Below are 21,206 nucleotides of genomic sequence, written 5' to 3'. Positions count from 1 at the left end.
AGCCCAGTGGTGAAGAGAGAGATCTACATCTAGATGGGATGGAGGAGTTGCACCTGAACCTTGAATAGGGCTGTGCCTGCCTTCCACAATGCTGGCTTCACCTCCTGGGGAGCGGCTGATGCCTCTGCCCTACACACTGAAAGAAAAGAAGTCCTGTAAACAAAGAGCTCCAGGACTGTACTTGCCTTCCACAATGCTGGCTCCACCTCCTGTGGGGTGTCTGGTGTGCCTGCCCTGCACTGTGAAAGGAAAGGAGAAGTCTGGTAAAAAGAGTGCTTCAGAACTGGTTTGGACTGGTCAAAGGCCCCTCTCCCCACAGAGAACAAAGGATTTTGGGGTATAAATATTGGGACCCTGAACCCAAGAAATTAAATCACTTTGGACTGCAAGAAGAAACCTTTACTGAGGAGAGGAACCTGAAGAAATTGAGGAGAGACTATTCCCAAGCTGAAGTGCTGCTTGGGGGATTGGCCTGCAGTGGTTGCCTTACTGCCAAAGGAAGGAGACAGGAACTTTGTGTACTTTGCTTTCAACTTGTGGAGGATCTCCAACGGCTTGGAAAAGAGCTTGCCTCCTGCTGAAGTCTCAGGGACAACAGACTTCACCCCCAGCTCCCCAGAGTTCTTTAGGTAGTGCCTGATGCTGCTTTGGGCCTTCTGAGGAACTGCGTGTCGCAAGGAGCTGGAAGCGCGACTCATCGGGAAGAAGTGTGTCGCCGTCGCTGTGCCTGCAGTCGTAACTCCGAAGGAGGGTGTTGCCGCTGGAACTGTCGCACTGCACTGGAGAGAAGTGTGCCGCAACGAAGAGGAAGCGTGTCGCCGTCGCTGCTGCTGCCGTCGAAACTCCGAAGGAGGGTGTCGCCGCTGGAACTGTCACACTGCACCGCATCGGAGAGAAGTGTGCCGCAATGAAGAGGAAATGTGTCGCCGTCGCTGCTGCAGCCGTCGAAACTCCGAAGGAGGGTGTCGCCACTGTTGTCACACTGCACAGCATCGAGGAGAGTTTCGCAACGAGGTCGGAACGTATCGCCGTTGCTGTGCCTGCCATCACAACTACAAGGGAGGGTGTCGCCGCTGGAACTGTTACATTGCACCGCATCGAAGAAAAGAGCCTCGCATCCCTGAGAAGTGCGCCACAGTCGGACCTGCTGCCATCACATCGTGGATGTCGCCGCTGTAGTTGTCACATTGTGCGGAAGCTTCACGCATCGTGAGATAAGAGTGTCGCAAATGGAGCTTCTGCCGTCGCATCACGGAACAAGGGTGTCAACGCTGCAGTCCACGCATCGAACCAAGAACTTCTCGCATCCCCGGAGAAGCGTGCCGCATCTGGAAGAACTTCACGTCTTTATTTCTTTGTACTTGAACTTTGCCGCATTTCCCTCGCTGCGACATTGCTTGTCGTGGAAGCACAACACAACCTAAGGTACATTGACGCAAAGTGTCGCATCTCAAGAACTGAACTTAACTAAGCTAAATCTACCATCTTAAAGTAACAGTATTGCGTATTTTTGTTGTTTATGGTCTTGTGGTAACTATATATAAAGTATACATATTTTTGATATAAAACCTTGTGTGGTGTCCGTCTGTAGTGTTTTCACTGGGTTACTGTTGGTGGTCACAAATACTTAACATACTGCCTCTGAGATAAGCCGGTCTGCTCGTGCCAAGCTACCAAGGGGGTGAGCAGGGGTTATTTTAGGTGTGTAATCCCCTTATCCTGACTAGAGGCAAGGGTCCCTATTTGTCACAAGTACCTACCTGTGCCAACTAGAGACCCCCAAATCTAACTACACACACTTGTATCGTCTCTGTTTTGAAGGCCTTAAAAATTGTGTTTTTAAATCCCCCTAACAATCCGTACTCCTCCCTCTGTCCACTGCCCGCAAGATAGCCCAGCATGACTGTTGAGAAATCTGAAGATCACACTCCCCCGATCATATTGACCAAGCTATGCCCCTGTGTGCTAGATCAACAAGGAGTCAAAGATACGCGGTGGTGAAAACCAATAGTAATACAGGAATGCTTGTAGGTACTGACAAGAGGAGGATCCGAGTGCTCTGGAGAACACCATGAGGCATCAAACTGGAGCTGTGAACGACATGTTTGAAACTGATGGAAGAAAAAACAATCTAACATTGGAGTTGTTGCGCATGGCAATACCATTAATAGGGAGAGTCACTAGACCATGTGATTCGAAAAGACTTCCTTAGAAGAAAAACAAGTTCTATATGTCAGAGCTCAACACTACATAGCAGACGTATGCACAACATACATATCTATAGCTACACATGCCACACACATATATGTTTCTTTTGAGCATATTAGTGATTCTGCTGCAACCTTAAACGTGTTACCGGAATCCACAAAATAATCAGAGCAATCAAACAGAGTATCCTCAAAAAGTCCAAGACTGTCAGAAGCCTTACTTTTAGAGGAAAAAAGCCTACTACATTTGCGTGCGAGTTAAAAGCCAATTAAATGTGTAACAACGAATGAAATAAAAAATAAAAACCAGAAGCACAAATTATTATTAAAAAAACCTTCGAGCAAAACAGAGAAAGATTCACAAAGAAGTAAAAATATGACCATATACCTGTGAAGGGCAAGATGCAGAGACTTTATGTTAACCAGAGAAATATACAAACAAGTGCCAAAACAGAGATCAAATAGAGCAATTAAGAAAGAAGCAAACTGAGAAAAGTGCAAATCAAAAGGGCTACAGCAAGCAGACAGAGACGAGATTAGCTGTTTGGTAGAAAAATAATGGGGCAAAAGAATATTAACGAAGAATGTTAAAGTGACAAAGTAAAAAATGTACAAGGACAGGAATATGAACAAATATGGAAAGGGCAAAGCAAAAGAGTTATGGGTTCCACCAAAGGAAAAGTGAAAATTTCTCCTTTGAGAACTAATGGAGTGAGAAGGTTATGTGCATGCATTAAACAATTTCACTGTGATAATCAGGTGCTATGTTAGCAGTGGAGGGACAGGAGTGTTAAGCTATTTCAAAACCTTCATCATGGGAGAAGCACCTATCCACAAAGGTCACTGCGCATTGCCTGAATACCAAGAGAATGTCATAAAAATGAGCAGTGTTATATCCCAGTGTGTTGAGCGACTGTTGTAAAGTTTTGCGGGTAACACGTCAAACACAATGGACTGTTGATAAAATGAAAACTAATGACTTGGGTCATAACACAAACTCATTTAAATGTCAATGCACAAATCGCCTGCTGGTAAACACCACACAGAAAAAAATGTCAACATCATCATTCAATATGCTATTAAAAATGTAAACAAAAATCTTAAAACATTTTTGACACAGGGCAGAACAGTAACTGTATGTGTATTTCTACTTGGAGACAGTAGAGATATGCTAAGCAGCAGATAACAAACCAAGCTGTTGATATACTAAGCACCCAGTTCTCACCTTTCAGGTGTGTCTGAGGAACATCAGCAGCAGAATGAGGTGCATCAGGCTTGGAATGAGGTAAACTCACGACACCCGCCCTTGATGAAGACCTGCATGGCTTTTCGAACTGCAAAAAGGTAGAGTTAATACAAAGCAGACGTCCATAGATGTTAGGGGAGGAGCTGAGAAGTGATTCTTTTGACTAGCATTCAAAGTGTCAAGGGTGGCAAGCAAGACACAGCTTTGCTGTACCAATCTGTAAACATGAATATAAGCCACTCTCTATCAGTCCATGTGCACCAAGTGGTATTAGATGGAAGCAGACATCTCTTAAACAATTAGTGGGAAAAAATATCAAACATCAGACAATAGCCTAGTGGTTATTAAAAACCAACGAATACCTCAATCAAAGCCTGTAATGTTGCTAATAAGTTAGTAACTGCCCCCTTGACTCCAACTTCTTGGACTGACCTTTCCAGCTACCTTTATAATATTTTAGACACTTCCTCTTTTTCAGGAAATCTTCAGCTAATGAGAAAAAATACCTCAAATCACCAGAAAATTTGCTAAATATTCATAACTTGTGAGGAACTAAGAAATGTGTGTGCTCTACTTATTTGGGCTACCACTAGACACGCCTGCATACAGGACCAGATTGAATCCTAAGCTTTGGTGGTCTGGGGTATTCGAAAAGTTTACACCAGCATCATTTTCATACCAGAGAAGGCTGTCTGCTTGACAATGACACCTACTTGTGTAGTAGAATAGTGATTCCTCTCCTAAAGCTCACAGATTTAGTACAGATGTATTGAAAATAGTTGCTGAACAAAAATGTATCATACAACTGTGCACCACCCTCCGACCCTCCAAGCATATATTTTCAAACATTCAAATGGATGTTTGTCTGCAAGACCTGAATGTTGATCCCTGTTCATGAGCATGTGCAGTATTCGCAGTAGATGGTAAATGTGTGAGCGGTAGGACAAACATTGCTGGAAAGGTCTGTGTTAGAGTCAGAATTTAGAACCAATACATCCAGACTGGTCAACAAAAAATAAATACATGTATGAGCAATAAACATACAAGAACTTTCCTTGTGATGCTAATAAAAGCTAATATTTGAGAATGTTGTTCCTATAAGCTATTTCCAAAAATCTGAGCAATGTTCCTGTGCAGCCAAGTTGGTTCTTAGCCATGATCAAATTCCATCAACGTGGACTGTAGGGGGCACAATGTGACCTCCTTAGGAAAGGAGAGTTTCATGACACAACTGGCTCATTAAATCAGGACACATTAATGCCTATTTGTCCACTTTGTGAACATGTAGAATGTCATGGTTAAAAACCTTTTTCTCTGTATCCAATGACACTATCCAGGTACATTCTAGAAAGCCCAAAAAGGTCTAGAGAAAATTAACCCAAATCCACTTTACCCAATGCTTATAGGCCACAGAAGGGTAGGAAGCTTAGAACAGCTCAACAAATTATTTGTGGCAACTGGAGCTCAGGGGGAGATAGCTTTGAAGTGAAATTCTCCGTAACAATAGACAGCAAAAAATATTTGTTTAGGAGGGAAGATGGCACAAGAAGTTGCTTGTTTCCATGAAGGAGACAGAAGCTTCAGGTCTGCAGATGAAACCATAACTTTGCAGGAAAAGGGAACTGAAGGAGTCAATCTCACCAAGAAAGATGCACTTGAAAACACCTCTACAAAAGGCAAATCAACATGTAGAAGCAGGAGAATTGAAATGATAAAGGAGCAGAGGAAGATTTCTTTAGGCCGAAGGGATATATAGTGTCAAGCTGTACGATGACATCTTGCACTCCTTACATAGCTACTGTCACCACCACTGTTGCCTCATCCATGAGTCTCTGTCTCCACACCCTCTGCATTAGTTACCGAATTACCCTGGTCAGCCCTCCTTTACCGGTAAGGCAGGTGAAGTACGATGTAAATACCATTCAAGGCATTATGTAGTAAGTAGACTGTTATTTTATGGAGCACTAAAAACCCAAGAGGGTATCCATGCGCTTAAGCAAGGTGTGTAGATGTGTGTTCCCAAGGTGCTCATACGAGGAGGCACGTCTTCAGCCTCTTGCAGATTTCAAAAAGTTAGGAGGAGGCTCTGATGTGTTAAGAGAGGTTGTTCCATGTCTTGGGTGCAATGTAGGAGAATGAGCAACCTCCAGTTTTGCTTTTGTGGATGCGCCAAGTATGTACGAGTGAGAGGGAGGAAGAGCCTAGGTGTCGGGTGGGTTGGTGAAAATGCATGCAGGAATTCTGGTCCTGTGCTGTGTAGGGCTTAGATGTTTGTGTGTGAAGAGTTTGAATTGGCTGTGCTCGTGCATGGGGATCCAATAAAGCATCTTGCTATGCAGGGTCGAGTGTGGCATGGGAAGTAGAGTACGAGGCTTGCGGCTGCGTTCTTGATGGTCTGGAGTCTGTGTAGGAGTGGTTAGAAGATTCTGGTATAAACAGTGTTGCTGTAGTTCATTCTGCTGGTGAGGAGTGCTTTCGGGACGGTTCGTCTGTTGTTCTGAGGCAACTATTTGGAGAGGTTTTGCAACATGCGTTGGATGTGGAAGCAGGGGATGCGCACTGCGTAGACTTGAGCCATCATGTTGGGCTTGTCATCTAGGATGATGCCTACATTTCTTGCGTGGTCCATACGTGTTGGTCCTAGCTCAGACGACCACCAAGTGGAATACCATGGGGAGGTCTTGTTGCCGAAGAACAGTCTTGTTGGAGTTCAGCTTCAGGCAGTAGGTTTGCATCTTGTCTGCTACCATGGTCATGCTGATAGTGTTGGTCTTGTCCATCAAGGTGAAGATGAGTTGGGTGTCATCGGCGTAGGAAATGACTGACGTCTGGTGATCGGATGATGTTGAGCGTGTCATTTATTGTAGAAAAGATTTGGACTGAGGGACAATACCTGTGGGACACTACATATCAGTTTCTTTGTCTTTTATAAGGGTGGCAGCCTGACCCTTTGGGTTCTTTCCATGAGGAAGGAACAGATCCATCTGAGAGTTGATCCTTGTATACCAATCTCGTGGAGTCTTCTGATGAGGGTGTTGTGGAAGACAGTGTCTAAGGCTGCAGAGAGGTCGAGCAGGATCAGGGCCACTGTTTCTCCACAGTCCAGGAAGATTTGAATGTTGTTGGTGGCCACGATGAGTGCTGTTTGGTGTTGTGGTTCTTTCTGAACCCTAAGTGTGTGTTGTCTAGAAGATGGTGAAGTTCGAGGTGGGTTGTTGATGGCCTTATCAATCACTTTGTCTGAATATGGGTGCAGGGAGATTGGTCGGAAGTTGCTCAGTTGATTAGGGTCAGCTGTTGGCGTCTTGAGGAGCTAGCAGATTTCTGCAAGTTTCCATTAATCCAGGGACACGATGGAGGTGTTAATGATGTGGGTGAGGGTAGTGCGGATTTGAGATTTTCCAAGGTTGTAGATATGATGGGGCATGGGTCCGCTGGGGGCACAGAGTGGATAGTACATATGATTTATGCTGTGCTGTTTCCTGCGAGAGTTGTCTGTTAAATCAGATGGCTGTCTAAGTTGGTGGTGTCGGGAGTTATGAGAAAGAATTATGGGAAAGTGCAAGCTAGGCAGTGAGTACCAGTCCTTCTAACCATGGTCAAACCATTAGCATGGTTACAGATTTAAAAAAACATCTCCTTCAAGGAGTGCATGTTCCAGATTTGATTTTCGAAGAGCAATTTGCCCTTTCAGATGCTTGATTTACTGTGCCAGATACATGATGAACACTTTCACCGATGGCGGAGCTACTCGAGCGCCTCCCTCGGGAAGTCTCATGAGGCTAATTTTCAAATCTTGCCTAAAGGCCAGTAGGCTGAACTGGATTCTCAAGCATTGGTTCTTCAATTTAAAGTTGAGGGCAAAAAACCATGACCTATTCTGTCAAAAGAAAGATGCGAGAAAAGATTTGGGTGAACAGGGTTGCATTTCCAGACTTAAGGTTTATGTTGGGGTAGGGGTGACTTAGCTTGTGCAGGCATCTATTCTGTCTAAGTTTTACTGCCAGTTCTCCAACCCAAAAGTGGGGTTTAGAATCAGGGCTGCCATCTCCTGCTAGCACCAAATACTGTGGTATCATTACAAAGGCAGCAGGCCTTTGAAGCTTCTCTTCTGAGCACTGTGCCCGTCCCAGGAGAGGAGGTGTGACACCTCTACCCAGGATGTGCTTTATTTCTGGCCACATAGAGCAGAGGCTCTCCACTCAGGGGTTCAGAAACAAGTCTGGTGGTGGCAGGCTGCCTAAAGCCAGTCAAAGATCACACCGGGGTGGTAGGTTTTCAAGGGGCACCTCTGAGGTACCCTCTGAGTACATGGTTTAATAAATCCAACATTGCCTTCAGTATGGGTTTATTAGGAGGAGTGGTTTGGTACCAAACACTTCTGGGTTCAGAGAAGACATCATGGTGCTTGGGAACTCAAACTATCGAGTATCCAGCCCATGTACTTTCTATGGCGGCCCTGGCACTTAAAATATCTAAGAACAGAAATAAATATTGTAGGAGCATATCTGCTCACGCAGATATGCCCACATCTGTGACATAGTGCACACTGCCATAGGGCTGTAAGGGGTGACTTACCTATACCTTAGGCAGTGCTGGATGGCATGGCAACCAGGCAGTGTGCCATGTTGACTGTCGTTTTTCACTGCACCAAGGCATGCAAGCTGCAGTGGCATGGCCGTGGTGAGGGGTCCAGGGTCCTCTTCAATTCCCTTGCCCTTGGTACCAAGGATACCATATACTAAGGACTTACAGAGGGGCTGGAGTTGCCAATCGTTGAATGGTTTTAGGGAAAGAACACTGGAACTGGGACAGCAGGGACCCAGTACTTTACACTCACAGTTGCATCAAAAGCCAGGCAAAAATTGTGGGGTACTGCAACTGAACCCCATTTTCTCACAAAACTGTTAGAACGTTTTGTTTTTCTTTATGCCATTTGCAGCTGATGAAAGGGCACAAAGGAGAGGAAATGTGTGAGAAACAACTTCTCCTTTCTCCTTAGGTTTCCCAAAGAGGGCATTTTTAAAAAATACATTGTTTAATTCCCTAGCACAGAAAATGATGTACAGCATTCATTCAAAGACTCCACTTCAGGGTGTTTACAGATCAGGTGTTCTCAATAAACTGAAAGTCTATGGTACCCCTTTCTTAAAGCATAAAAAGAGTAGACAAATGTTCCTCAAAATATTAATGGGGACTACAGAATAGTAGCTTAAATATGAAAATGAAAATCTACGGGGGAGGGAGGAAAGTGTGCGCTATTATTATGATCTTGTTTGAGGTTAAAATGCTTTCCATACTTACATTTTCCGTTACAGTAGCCTCGGCGCTCTGGCGGGATACCGTTCTTCTTACTAGAGTGTCCGATCGAGGCTCGATGGGCTGGTAAGGAGGCTGGAGGGGAATAGCAGACCGGATAGGCTCCCCAAACATTTGAGCACTACTTCTCAAATCATGCTCACCAAGTCCATTGCAGTGAACTGGACCATCTAATTCACAAAGAAAAACATTTCAATGGATGCTTTAGAATTAAAAATCAGATCATACTGAAAGTACATTCTAAAGGCTGTGAACAAAAAACCTTAGATGAACACATCTATACTTTTCCATAACAAACTTACACGGTCTAGCCTAAGATCGGGCTAAAACGAATTTGTGCTTGCTGAACATCTTACAACAATGTCTGACTCACATGACATGATCCCCTTACACAATTAGATCAGGGTATCGCTCCAAATGTACAGATTAATCATGTGCACACAGCACACCCCCACCCCAATGCTGTAGCTTTCAGAATGAGAATTATACATCTGCATTGAACTGTTTTTATCAAACTGAAAACAGAACACATTTCATATATGGATTATAATTTATAATGTATTATAAATGGATAAGTATTATATGCATTATAAAACATATATGTCTTATATGTATAATAAGGTATTATAAAACGCATGTCATGAGAATAACATCTATTATGGTCTAATAATTGCATTACAGGGTTTTGGCCACAACTAGGTTACTATGACACAAAGTGATAACACTCAACACGTCTAGGATGGAAGGATGAAAAGTGAGTTGGTCGTGTCGGAATTATTCTTATGACCTGCAGGTCACCAAATGTCAGCAGGTCACCAAATGTCAGCAGTGAGCAAAGACACTATGAAACCTTACTATGTGGTTAAGTAGGTCAGTTGCACGCACGGTGTTAGCTTAGCCTGATATATAAATTGCCATTATTAGAAGCAAACTGTGACAACAGTTCAAGACTAACTAAATTCCTTATCTGTAGGCTTTCTCAAACAAACATCTCAATCTGGATCCTAACAAAACTTGTGAAACTAACTGGAGGACAAATCTCTTCTATTCATCTGATCTACGAGCTGCCAGGATTTATAAGAAAACAGTGATGCACAGTTTAGATTACAATGAAGTGCCTAGGTTGGCAACCCTGCTCAAGAGGCTCATAGGGCACTGTGAAGAGGAATGCATACCCCATTTAATTTCCGTTATATCTAAAAATTCATCAACGTTTATCGGATGACCAGCCTCCTATGTACAAGCTTCAAGCATGTCATCCCAAATGCAAAATCAGAGAAGAGATTTCTTGTACAGCAGGCACTATATATATATATATTTTTTTTTTTATTTCAAATCGTTTTTATTGAAGTAAGAAAACAAAAGTAAAAGACATTACAATAAATCTTCCATCAAAAGTGAGTTGATACAGATGTTGTCAGACCAGTACAGAAACTACAAATGATAAAAAATAAAGAGAAAAATCACTCTTGCTTGTCACAAACTTATAGATTAATTTGTCAAACACTCGACGTGTGGATGCAGTGGGTATAGCTCTAACATACGGACGAGGGTTCACACTCATATCAAAGGTACTATAACAAGGTCGTATTGCTTCAAGGCGGCTCAAAATGAAGGGAAGATTTGTCTGATGATTTCCATAACTTCTTATTGGATGGACACCACGTAGAAGACTGTAATGCCTGATTAGTAGCACCTCTTAGGAACGACAGCCATTCCTGCCAAATCTTGAAATTTACTTCCTTAGCACATTTCCACTTGCATAAAACAACCTTACAAGCCAATGTCAACATTAAGTCCAAAAGCTGGCGATCTTGCTCATTTGCCAATCGTGGTTCCAGCCCCCCTAGAATGACATATACAAATTCCTTCATAGGTTTTATCTTAAATACGTGATGAATGCATACAAATATTTTCTCCCAATATGCTCTCAGAAAGGGACAGTTGAATAGCATGTGAGGAAGATCACCAGTCCCTGATTGGCAATTCCAGCCCTCCGGAGAGTCACGCAATTTACATTTAAATAGCTTTTCCGGAGTCCAGAACGACCTATTTAGGAGCATATACTTCGTCTGGAATAGGATGGGTGATACTTTGTGGGCAAGTGCTGACTTATGAATCAATTCCCAGTCCAACTCTATTCCTGTGGAGTTCGGTTCCGCTTCCCATTTCGCTTCCACAGTTTTGTGAGATTTACTGGGCAACGGTAGCAACAGTTTATACACCTTGGAAACGAAGTGACCTGTGTGCATAATGCGTGGGAGATGTGTCATCAGCCATGGAGTGTAGGGTGAGAAGTTACGGCTAGTTAGTGTCGCCTTGACTTTTAGGAAATTATAGAAGTCTATCGGGGGTAGGTCCAACTTCATCTGTAAGCTTGAGAACGGGATTGGTTCGCTATTGTCATACAGATCTCCGGCCAGATTAATACCCTTTCTGGACCATGACTCCCAGAAGAGTTCCACACCCGCGTGTTTAAGGTAGGGGTTTCTCCATAATGACATACATGATGATTTAGAAAATGTCAATTTGGTTTTGTGCGTTTGGTCAAGTCTAAGTAGGGCCCTTCTGGTATTTAACATTATATATCTGGAGTGAGGCAGGTGTGACAGATCCATGGTGATTAAGGACTCAAGAAGAGCGTTGCCCACTATTGATCTTTCAATGTCAATCCACACAGGAGTGTAATTTGGTGATTTTATTAACCATTGAGCACCTTGCTTACAAAGAAAGGCTGTCTGGTAGTTCCTGAACGAAGGCAGACCCAGGCCGCCTTTATCTTTCGCCAATTGTAGTTTCTTTAGAGATATCCTGGCTTTCTTGCCCCGCCACAGGAAGTTACCAAACAGCTGGTCTATTTTCGAGACAAAATTATTAGAGAACGTCATAGGGAGCATACTGGCCAGGTAGTTAACTAAGGGAGTCGACATCATTTTGAGAGTTTCAGCCCTGCCCCACCAAGAGAGAAATTTTGGGGACCAACTTTCTAGAAGAGTAGATATTTTTTTCAAAGTCAATTCTTCATTTATTTTTAGAGTGGAGACTAAATCCTTATCGAAGTCCAACCCCAGGTACTTAAAGCATTTGGGCTGCCATGTAAGACCAGAGTCCCCCAAGATCCCCTTGTCACCTATATTGTTCAGCAGTTTGACCTCCGTCTTGTCTTTATTGAGCTTGTAGCCCGATACCTTAGAAAAATCTTCAATGTCCGACATGAGTGCAGACACTGCCTCATCCGCCCTTTCAGATAGGACAAGCACATCATCTGCATACGCTGTCAATTTGACCGTGCAGTCTCCAAACGGTATACCTGCAATTTTAGGATCTTTCCTTATATGGTGTAAGAACGGTTCGATTGCCAATAAAAATAACGAGGGTGATAGAGGGCACCCCTGCCTCGTACCTTGCTTTAAGCAAAAGAAGGATGAAAACGATCCACCCGCCCTGACTCTTGCTGAGGGGCAGCAATAAAGGGACATTACTAGCCGTGTAAATGTTTCCCCCAAGTTAAATTTATTGAGGACCGCTTCGAGAAAGGCCCAATCAACCTTATCGAAGGCTTTTTCGGCATCTAACATTATTGCCACTGTAGGGGTATCTAGAAGTTTAGCTTTCTCCAACACATGCGCCAAAATCCGTGTGTTATCACTGGACAACCTATGCTTAAGAAAGCCCGCTTGAGATGGATGGACTAGTTGTGGGAGCACCGTTTGAAGACGTGCGGAAAGTATCATAGCTAGGATCTTACAGTCAATATTAATTAGCGAAATTGGCCTGTAATTTTTTGGGAGCGATGGGTCTTTCCCTTCTTTAGGAAGTACTGCAATTGTTGCCTCTGCCAGAGTACCTTTTACGTCACCAGAGCTATTTATTTCTTGGAATAGGTTTAGCAAGGGCCCTGTTAATATAGTGGGGAATGTTTTATAGAATTTTGCTGTAAAGCCATCCGGGCCTGGTGCCTTACCTGATTTCAATTTTTTAATCGCACTGTCCACTTCTTGAGCACTAATCGGGCTATTTAGACCAACCTGATCCTCATCAGACAACCGTGGAAGATCACACTCATCCAAATAATTCTTAATTTTATCTTCTTCCACCTTTGCATTTTTTGCATAAAGGTCCTCATAGAACACCCTAAATACCTCAGCTATCTTGTCTGGTTCAGAGTGTGAGTTCCCTGAGGCGTCCTTAAGGATGTTAATACAATTCTTTTGTACTTTAAATTTCAAATATGAAGCAAGACTCTTCCCCGCTTTATTGGATTCACAAATTTTAAATCTCCTACCTTTGTCAAGCCAAACTCCCGCCCTTTCACTTATTAATTTATTGTGTTCATATTTTTTATTTGCCAAAGCATAGAGAGTCATATCGTCTCTTAGCCTTAGATGCTTACTTTCAAGATCTCCAATTTCACTTTCCAGGGATTCCAACTTTGCGTTATAATTTTTGTTCATGGCAGACCTAATCTTGATACATACTCCCCATATTGCGCTTTTCATGGCATCCCATCTAATAAGATCAGATGTGTCCCCTTCTTTATTAATTTGCAGGTAAGAGACAATCGCAGCTTGTATTGTGGATCTGTGTTGAGCATCGCTTAATATCTCGTCATTCAGGCGCCAAGACGTCTGACGAGGTGAGGACTTGGCATTTGCGATGGACAGGGAAATACAAGAGTGATCCGACATCACACGAAGCTCTATGGTGGTAGATTCTATTCTGGGTACCCCGTTCTGTGTTATGAGGATGTAGTCGATCCTGGAGTACGAGTCATGTGGTGTAGAATAAAAAGTATAATCCCTCCCTGTAGGGTTCTGGAGCCTCCATGCATCCACTAAATGAAAGCGTTCACACAGATTAATGAAGGCTCTATGAGATTAGCTTGGTTTGAAGGGGCAGTGGGAGTCCCTATCTAGCGTTGCGTCCTTTGGAAGATTGAAGTCACCACCCACTATATGAATAGCGCTATCTGGGACATTTTCCATATGTTTATTTAGATCTTCCCAAAACTTGAGGTCACTGGTGTTAGGGGCATATATGTTCGTAACATAAAACTCTGTATTATCCTTACTTAGTTTGGCCGTAACCCACCTCCCGTCTACACTGGCCTCGGAAGACAAAACCTCCACCTTTGATTTCTTCGCAACAAGAATCAACACACCATTCTTTTTGTGTACAGATTCTGCACCCACAACCTCACTGTAAAACTTATTCCTCAGGTGGTAAAACAGCTTAGCTTCCAGCTTTGTCTCCTGTAGCAATACAATATCACCTTTTAACCTACGCACATAATCTAAGATTTGTTGTCTTTTGATCGGTTGGTTCAAACCTTTAACATTGAGTGATAATATCTTCATTTTGTCCATATTACATACTCCCATTGGAGTATTCACAGTGTTATGTGTGAACAGTTAAAGGATGCTTCATCCGGAGAAAGACATTCATCACACCTGACCAACTGCAATATGTTAATCTTTCACCTCCCCGAGACACAGAAAGGACATATGAGTGAACATAAAGTCTATAACCCTCATCACCATCAAGTGTCAGTGCAATAGTGGAAATGCAAGCAAGAAGAAGAAGAATCAAACATAAAAGACATGTAACACATACCCGAACCCCCAATCCCCTCAACCCTCCACCCTCCCCACCCCACCTGTATTCAGTAGGCATGGTGATTGGAGAGAGAGTACGGTGCAGCCTCCCCGTGCCTAAACATATCCATATTAGTTTGGAGCATACGAACCCATGGACATTCGCTGCAATCTCGTGAATTGTTGCTAACTATTGTAACTATGATAAACCATACATCTAATAACCTAGCACATATGCTGGAATTCAAAGACTGCAAGAGAAAAGACAAGCGAAACATGGCATTACTTTAGTTTGAGTGAGTAACAGAACCAACAGCATTACCAACTGATAAAGGTATATGAGGCATGCGAAAACGCATTAAACGTATTAGCTCAAGACACAAGTACACAAATATGGAGACATGGATTCCGTAGTCAAAAGCCTTAAACCTGGGCCTTAACCTGGACCCTCAAAGTATATAAAAAAAAAAAAAGTATACAAATGTGGAGACATATACTCCGTAATCAAAAGCCTTAAACCTGGGCCTTAACCCGGGCCCTCAAAAGTACCACATTTTGTGTGACATAATAGTCTGAACATATTCTTTTGTTTTGCTTAACAACCAGGAATAGAAAACCATTGGAAGATGCGTGCAGTATGATGACCTTCATTTATAGCCTGAGGCTGAAGCCTGATCAGCGGAGCTTTCAGGATTGTTCGTCTCCATGTCCAAGTCCTCAGGGCCATCCAGCATACGTTTCAATTTCAGTGGATCGGAAAAAATGTGCGGAGAGGCCTGAATAATCACTCGATACCTTGCCGGACCAGCGAATCCATATTGGAAGCCCCTTTTCTTCAGCTGCGGTCGAAGCGCCAAGAATGCCTTCCTGACGTCCACCGTCTCTTTACTATAGTCCTGAGATATATAGACCTTAGCAGATTTCCACAAAATGGGATTGTTTTTACGCATGAAGGTAAGAATCTGTTCTACATGCTGGTACCGGAGCGGTTTACAAACAATAGCTCTGGGACCTTTTTGATCCTTAGATATCCTGGCCGGGACTCTATGGGCTCTATCAAATTCTAGTGGGTGTAAAAAAGTCATGTTAGTAGCTTGGGTAAACCAGGACTCAAGGAAGGCCACGCAGCTCCCTAGTTGATCCTCTGAACCTTCCGGAATACCAAAAATGCGTAGATTCCCCCTTCGATTCCGGTCTTCCAATTCAGCGAGTTTCCGTGTTGTTTGATCCGCCGCTATGCACAAGTGTTTTACTGCGTTGCAGGTCTTTACTTCCATATCCTCGAGTTTGCTAATCCTCGTTTCCGCCTCTAAAAGTTTTGCATTGGTGTCGCGGTTATCTTGTCTGATCGCTGCCACCTCTTCCTTGGTCGCTTTCGCCAGATCTCTGACTTCATCAAGTCTGCTAAGTATTAAATCTATCGGATCCGGGTTATCCTTCCTCCCTTTGCCAGGTGAGGGCAGATCAGACTTAAGTCTCTTTAGGCTTTTTGCTAGCTCTTTGTCTGACATGGTCGCTCGTGGTGTAGACTGACTGATCGTTGGTAATGGTTCCCCTGTTTTGTGCCTGACCGCTATGGCGCACTTTCTTTTCCAGCCTCCGGTACTATGTTCCTATTTGTTCCTACAAATGACCACTGATAAAGCAGAGCCACCTAGGAGCCGGACTGACAATCTATCTGTCCGTTTCTTGACTAGATCGGGCACTGTGTTGAAAAGCGCAATTCTTCACCTCAGGGTGGAAGCCTGCGTCGCCATTTTGAAATCCACCACGTGCGCCATTCTTACGTGACTACCTCCTCAGTAGGACCACCGTGTCAGCCCAGCTTCGCTACAACCACACAAGAAGCGTTAGATAGGAGTCAGTCCCAAAAACCTGCATCCAAGCATTTAATGAAATTCTTATTCCCTTTTCTCCTCATTCACTGGTGTAGTACATGGATCAGTCGTGGTTCCGAATCCCCACGCATTGCATTCTTCGCATTTGTCCAGCCCACAGAGTTTGTAATATGCGAGGAGTGGAACTCACACTCATTAGCATTGCAATGATTAAACACAGCGTGTGGTGGGCGCAATCTCCAAAAACTCACATCCAAGCATACATTTAGATTCTTTTACCAGTCTTTACCAGTTTTTACCAGACCCTGGTTTGCACATAACTTTTTGCCCATTATAAGACATCAGGTATCATTTTCTTCGCATTGAACCAGCACCCAGCCATCACAGTATGTGAAATTGTGGTAACACTAAAGCCTTAGCAATATCGAAAATAACTTGGTTGATTTGGGATCATGGCCAGCCTTCTCAGACAAGTTCGTAATAGAACCTCAGAGATCGAAAATCGTCACAAAAAAACACATTTCCGCTTATTACTGATTTAATGTGCAAGTGTTTTTAGCTCCTTTTGCCCCGTGGTAACGCTGGTAACATTTGGCCAGATCCGATCTGTAGACCTGCAGATCCTTACAAATGCGTTATGCCGCCATTTTGTGAGGGTGCGAGCGGTGACGGTCTCTCGAGCTGCTTTTGTTGTGCCCCCAAGCGCTAATATTACTCACGGTTGTCTTTCTCCCGCTACCCTTTTGCTCATGTCACAGTCCGGTTCGCCGCCGGATTCCTCAGTTGTCCGCCCTCATATCGAGCTGGATCCTCGATTCTCGTCCGCCGGCATCATGGGCGGTTTCCTGGGCGGTCACGCAGTCTTTCACCCGCCGTAATTCACCAGAGCCCGGCAGCAACCGGAGCGGAACTACGAAGCGGTCAAAACCCGACTTCTCCTTCGTGAAACTCGTCGGTCGAGCCCTCTATGTGAACCTCTCACATTCCGGCGCCCGATTCTTCTGTTGTTGTCGGCGCTGGAGAGGTTTTGCACGCTCCAGATCTAGATGACTACCTCGGCACGGGCAGAGAGACTCACAGAGCCGCCATCTCTCTCGGCGTCCAAACCACGCCCCCCCAGCAGGCACTATATTTAGCTGTTAAATTTGACAAGTTCTGAGACCAGCTGATTAACCATTGGGGAAGACTTTTGCTGACGTACACATTTGCCAATGAAAATGTTAATGTAGTAAACCACTAGAAACAATTGTCATTGAAAGTGACCGTTTATGCCTGTGTGTTAATGTTCTTCTGATGAGTTTCAATAAAAGTGAAATACGTCTTGGAGCCGAGTTTTAAAAATGAATGATGTTACAAGTACCGGAATATCATGTGTGTTATGTGGAAATAAAAAGGACACACCAGTATTGCCTCACAGGGAACACACACTCAAAGTAAGAGAATTGTATTGATTAAGCACAATCATATTACTTTATAAAGTAGATGGTACGTCAGAACTGTGGCCGGCAAAATTGTCACGAAGCCGTGGCAAATTCCAGTTTCCTCCACCATTGACACTTATCCATAATGATTCATTGGATCGGGTAACTCCTAGTGGAGGCAAGTAGAGGGAGTAGTGCTGCATGGGTGGGCGAAAAGCAGAACCATTGCATGAATGATGTATTGTGGTGCAGGAAGCACAGTGAGGTGATTCGCCTACCCCTAATCTTTGGCATCTGTGTATTAAGATAATAGGCAGATTGTAAAACTATTAATGGATGTAGACCTGTGAAGACCAGGGTTTCAGGTCATCAGCAACTGAACTGAACCTGGAGAAGTGTGGATGTAGGAACTGCCCCAGTAGCACATGGGGCTATGGCTGACTGGTATTGGACTAGTATGCTCCAGCGACAGGAGAGCATTTCCAGCTATGTCCTACTCCAGCCAGGAGAGGAAACAAACCCTCCGAGCACCATGAGGGTATGTATATTCAAGTCCTCCTGGAAATTACCTGCGAGCTCTGGGCAAAAGGCGGAGATCACTGTGCCTTGGGATTCGAAGTCTGGGCCACCCGGAGAGAAAACTGTAGAGCAACAGTGGACCATACAGAGGGCTTCCTCGTAGAAGGTGATCCACCCCTGCCACCTATTGCACAGGGCTGCTCTGTTAGGTTCCAGACAAGATGTTCCTGGGTCTCATCTTATTACCCTCTGGAGATATCAAACGTAGGGAACATCCCAAATGTTGGGAAAAGAAAGGGTAGTCCGCAATTATATTGAAGGTTTGATGCAGCTGCAACAAATGGCATGAAACCTTAACCCCGCTGTTTTACCTCCATCCTGTATCCTTTACCCTGCTGTACTTTATTCCGCATATATGGAAGAGTTCCTTACCTTCGGTAACGTTATATCTGCTAGAGACACAGTCTAGCTACAGATTCCTTAACTTAGAATATCTCCCCAGGCGTCAGACTGGATCCGGAAAATCTTTTTTCCCCAGCAATACCTCTGCACGCCGGGAGGCGGTGCGGCCCGGCTCTGTCCTGACTTCTTCCATGGAAGTGACAGCAATATAGCCATATAAGCCCCTCCCGGCATGCTGACGTCAGTTTTCTAGAGGAAACTTTTCTGCGCCACAACGCGGAGCCATGCAAAAAACTGCGATAGCACAGGAACAGTAGGTGTTAAAAAAAAAGAATAAAATCACTGAAAAAGCACCCAGTCCCCGGAGGGGCTGAAGGGAGCTCACACAGTACTTGCTGCGAGCAAGGGCCCAACAGATTGCCAAGCGGTGCCCCACCTCGAGGGGGCAACGACAGCGGCACATAAGATATGACAAGCGAGGCACAGCTTGTCACCACAGAAGGGAAATTAAAAGAACCACAATATTGAAGCAACATATAGCAAGACAAGGGACTAGAAGTGAACGACCACTAGAAAGTCCACCACACACACACACACACTCCAGAGATTGAAAAACAACATCAAGAGAACCCAACCCAACCGACCGCCAGAGAAAGAAGGAGGCATTGTTGTGGGCGGTGGGAGTGAATTAAATACAGAATAACTCCACACTTGAGTAGCACAGGGCTAAAAACATGAGAAGGTAGTAAAAAGTATAGACCTGGACCACATTAAAGCGTGGACGGAGTAGAGAGCCAAAGGGCTCGAAAGCTGCCAAAGGAAGGTGCTTAGAGCACACCACCAACCGAACACTAAGACGTAGGGGTGTCCGAAGGGCCCCACAGAGAACAACACACTCTACACCAGAGTGAGGTGCGAGAGCACACCCCCCGAAGACCAAGGCCACCAGAAAGAGGGAGGCTAGGTGGAAGACACCATATGAAAAAATCTTTGCAGAGTGGGGAGGATGGGCGGGCGTTAAGGAATCTGCGGCTAGACTGTGTCTCTACCAGATATATAGTTACCGAAGGTAAGTAACTCTTCCATCCGATAGAGACATCTAGCTGCAGATTCCTTAACTTAGAATAGATACCAAACCAATACCTCATAGGAGGAGGGTCTGAGAAACAACCACCAAGTTCCAGGAGAACATATTCGTCAAGAGGCTGACGAAAAACTGGTGGAAACTGTAATGCCAGGACAACAGGCATCAGACCCATGACCCACGTTAAGGAGCATCAACAAAGGACGGTAAAGATACCAAATCTGACGAGGGCGGTGTGAGACCTCTCTCGTCCAGACATAGACGAAAGGAAAACAGAACTAGAAAGTTCAGCGCCAACGTACGAAACAATGCAGCGAGACCTTCAGAGAAGGATACAGGCATCGGTGTCTATAACCCAAGAATACAGAAGTACCAAGGGTAAAAACAACATGACAACGGTAGAGCATACCGCCTGAACACACACCACAGTGGAAGCCTCAAGAAATGGGACAGTCCGAAGACTGTCCGCTCAAAAACCGGAGCTACAGAATGAGGCCTGTGGGTGGAAGAAAAAACACCTCAATGTGTACTGCCTAGGACATGTGACAACAGTGGCAGGCCCAAGACCAGAGCCTAGTGCCAACAAAGACAGAGGAGCCACCATTTGAGCAACAGGAATGTCGACACGCAAAAGTGACTACATCTAAATAGGAGTAATGCAAGCGGCACCACGGCACCGGTGTGCTGTATAACACGTAAGAAAGCAGAAAAAAGAACAGGTCCCCGAGGGGGAAGAATCCTTGTCTCCCGTGAGACAGCGGAAACCTAGACCACAAAACTGCCCATAAGGACAGAAGAAGGCACAGACAGAAGCCTGGCGCCAAAATGGAGAACGCTAAGAAGAATACACACACAGTAATGCCACCCAAAGAATCACCCGTGCCATAATGGGAGTAATAATCCACACCCAGAAAAAACATCAGGGGTGGAGCACAGATGCAGAGGCAGAAAGGCATGGACCAGAGCCACTCCTTGAGAACTAGGAATATGCACAGGACAGGAAGGACAAACCGGCCCCGTGTCCTGCAAGAAGCAAGGAACCCGAGCTAGTTCAAGGGAAGACCTGCCCCCCTCCAGGGGCGCATGTCCACCGATAGACAGGCAAGACGTGTACAGGGAGGCTGTAGAAACACGCCAGGGTTACAAAACCCCCTACAGAGGCGGGATGTATTATGAACCAACCGTAGACAACCAATGGTAACCCTTGGAGAGAGACCAATCCTATGGAACTTACCAGAGGAGACATCCTACAACAGTAGGAAGAGTCCGCTTGCACCAAAGTTCCTGGGCAAAGAAGAGCAGCAACATGATTGCCAACAAATACCCCACATAGGGTAAGGCATAACCCTACAATAGAAGGGTTCCTCTTGAAACAAGCTCGTAGGCAGAGGATCAAAAGAAAGGTAAACACAGCTTAACCGGCTGTACCAGAATAAATAAACAACACGGCTGAACAGCCGCACAACCCAGAACATCTGCGGTCAACGACGGGTAACAGAAAAGAGATACATGCTCTGGGAAAATGCCATCAAGCAACCACGCGTGGCGGCATATGGCAACCGACCGGTCCATAGTA

At 44.6% G+C, this 21,206-nt stretch overlaps 1 protein-coding gene across 1 annotated transcript in view; it reads right to left on the bottom strand.

Moving 5' to 3' along the window:
- The window catches only part of CEP95 (centrosomal protein 95), a 622,972-nt gene that overhangs the window by 345,954 nt on the left and 255,812 nt on the right, over nt 1-21,206 (bottom strand). Inside the window, exons 7-8 of the mRNA XM_086930924.1 lie at nt 8,758-8,942; nt 3,433-3,541 (exon numbers count right to left, since the gene is read on the bottom strand). Of these exons, the coding sequence (XP_086787050.1) occupies nt 3,433-3,541; nt 8,758-8,942 (294 nt within the window). The remainder of the gene's footprint in view (nt 1-3,432; nt 3,542-8,757; nt 8,943-21,206) is intronic.

Source organism: Lissotriton vulgaris, chromosome 7 (assembly GCF_964263255.1).
Source record: "Lissotriton vulgaris chromosome 7, aLisVul1.2, whole genome shotgun sequence".
NCBI classification, from domain to species: domain Eukaryota; kingdom Metazoa; phylum Chordata; class Amphibia; order Caudata; family Salamandridae; genus Lissotriton; species Lissotriton vulgaris.
The sequence above is the reverse complement of the archived record's forward strand: the minus strand, read 5'-3'. Positions and strand labels throughout refer to the sequence as shown.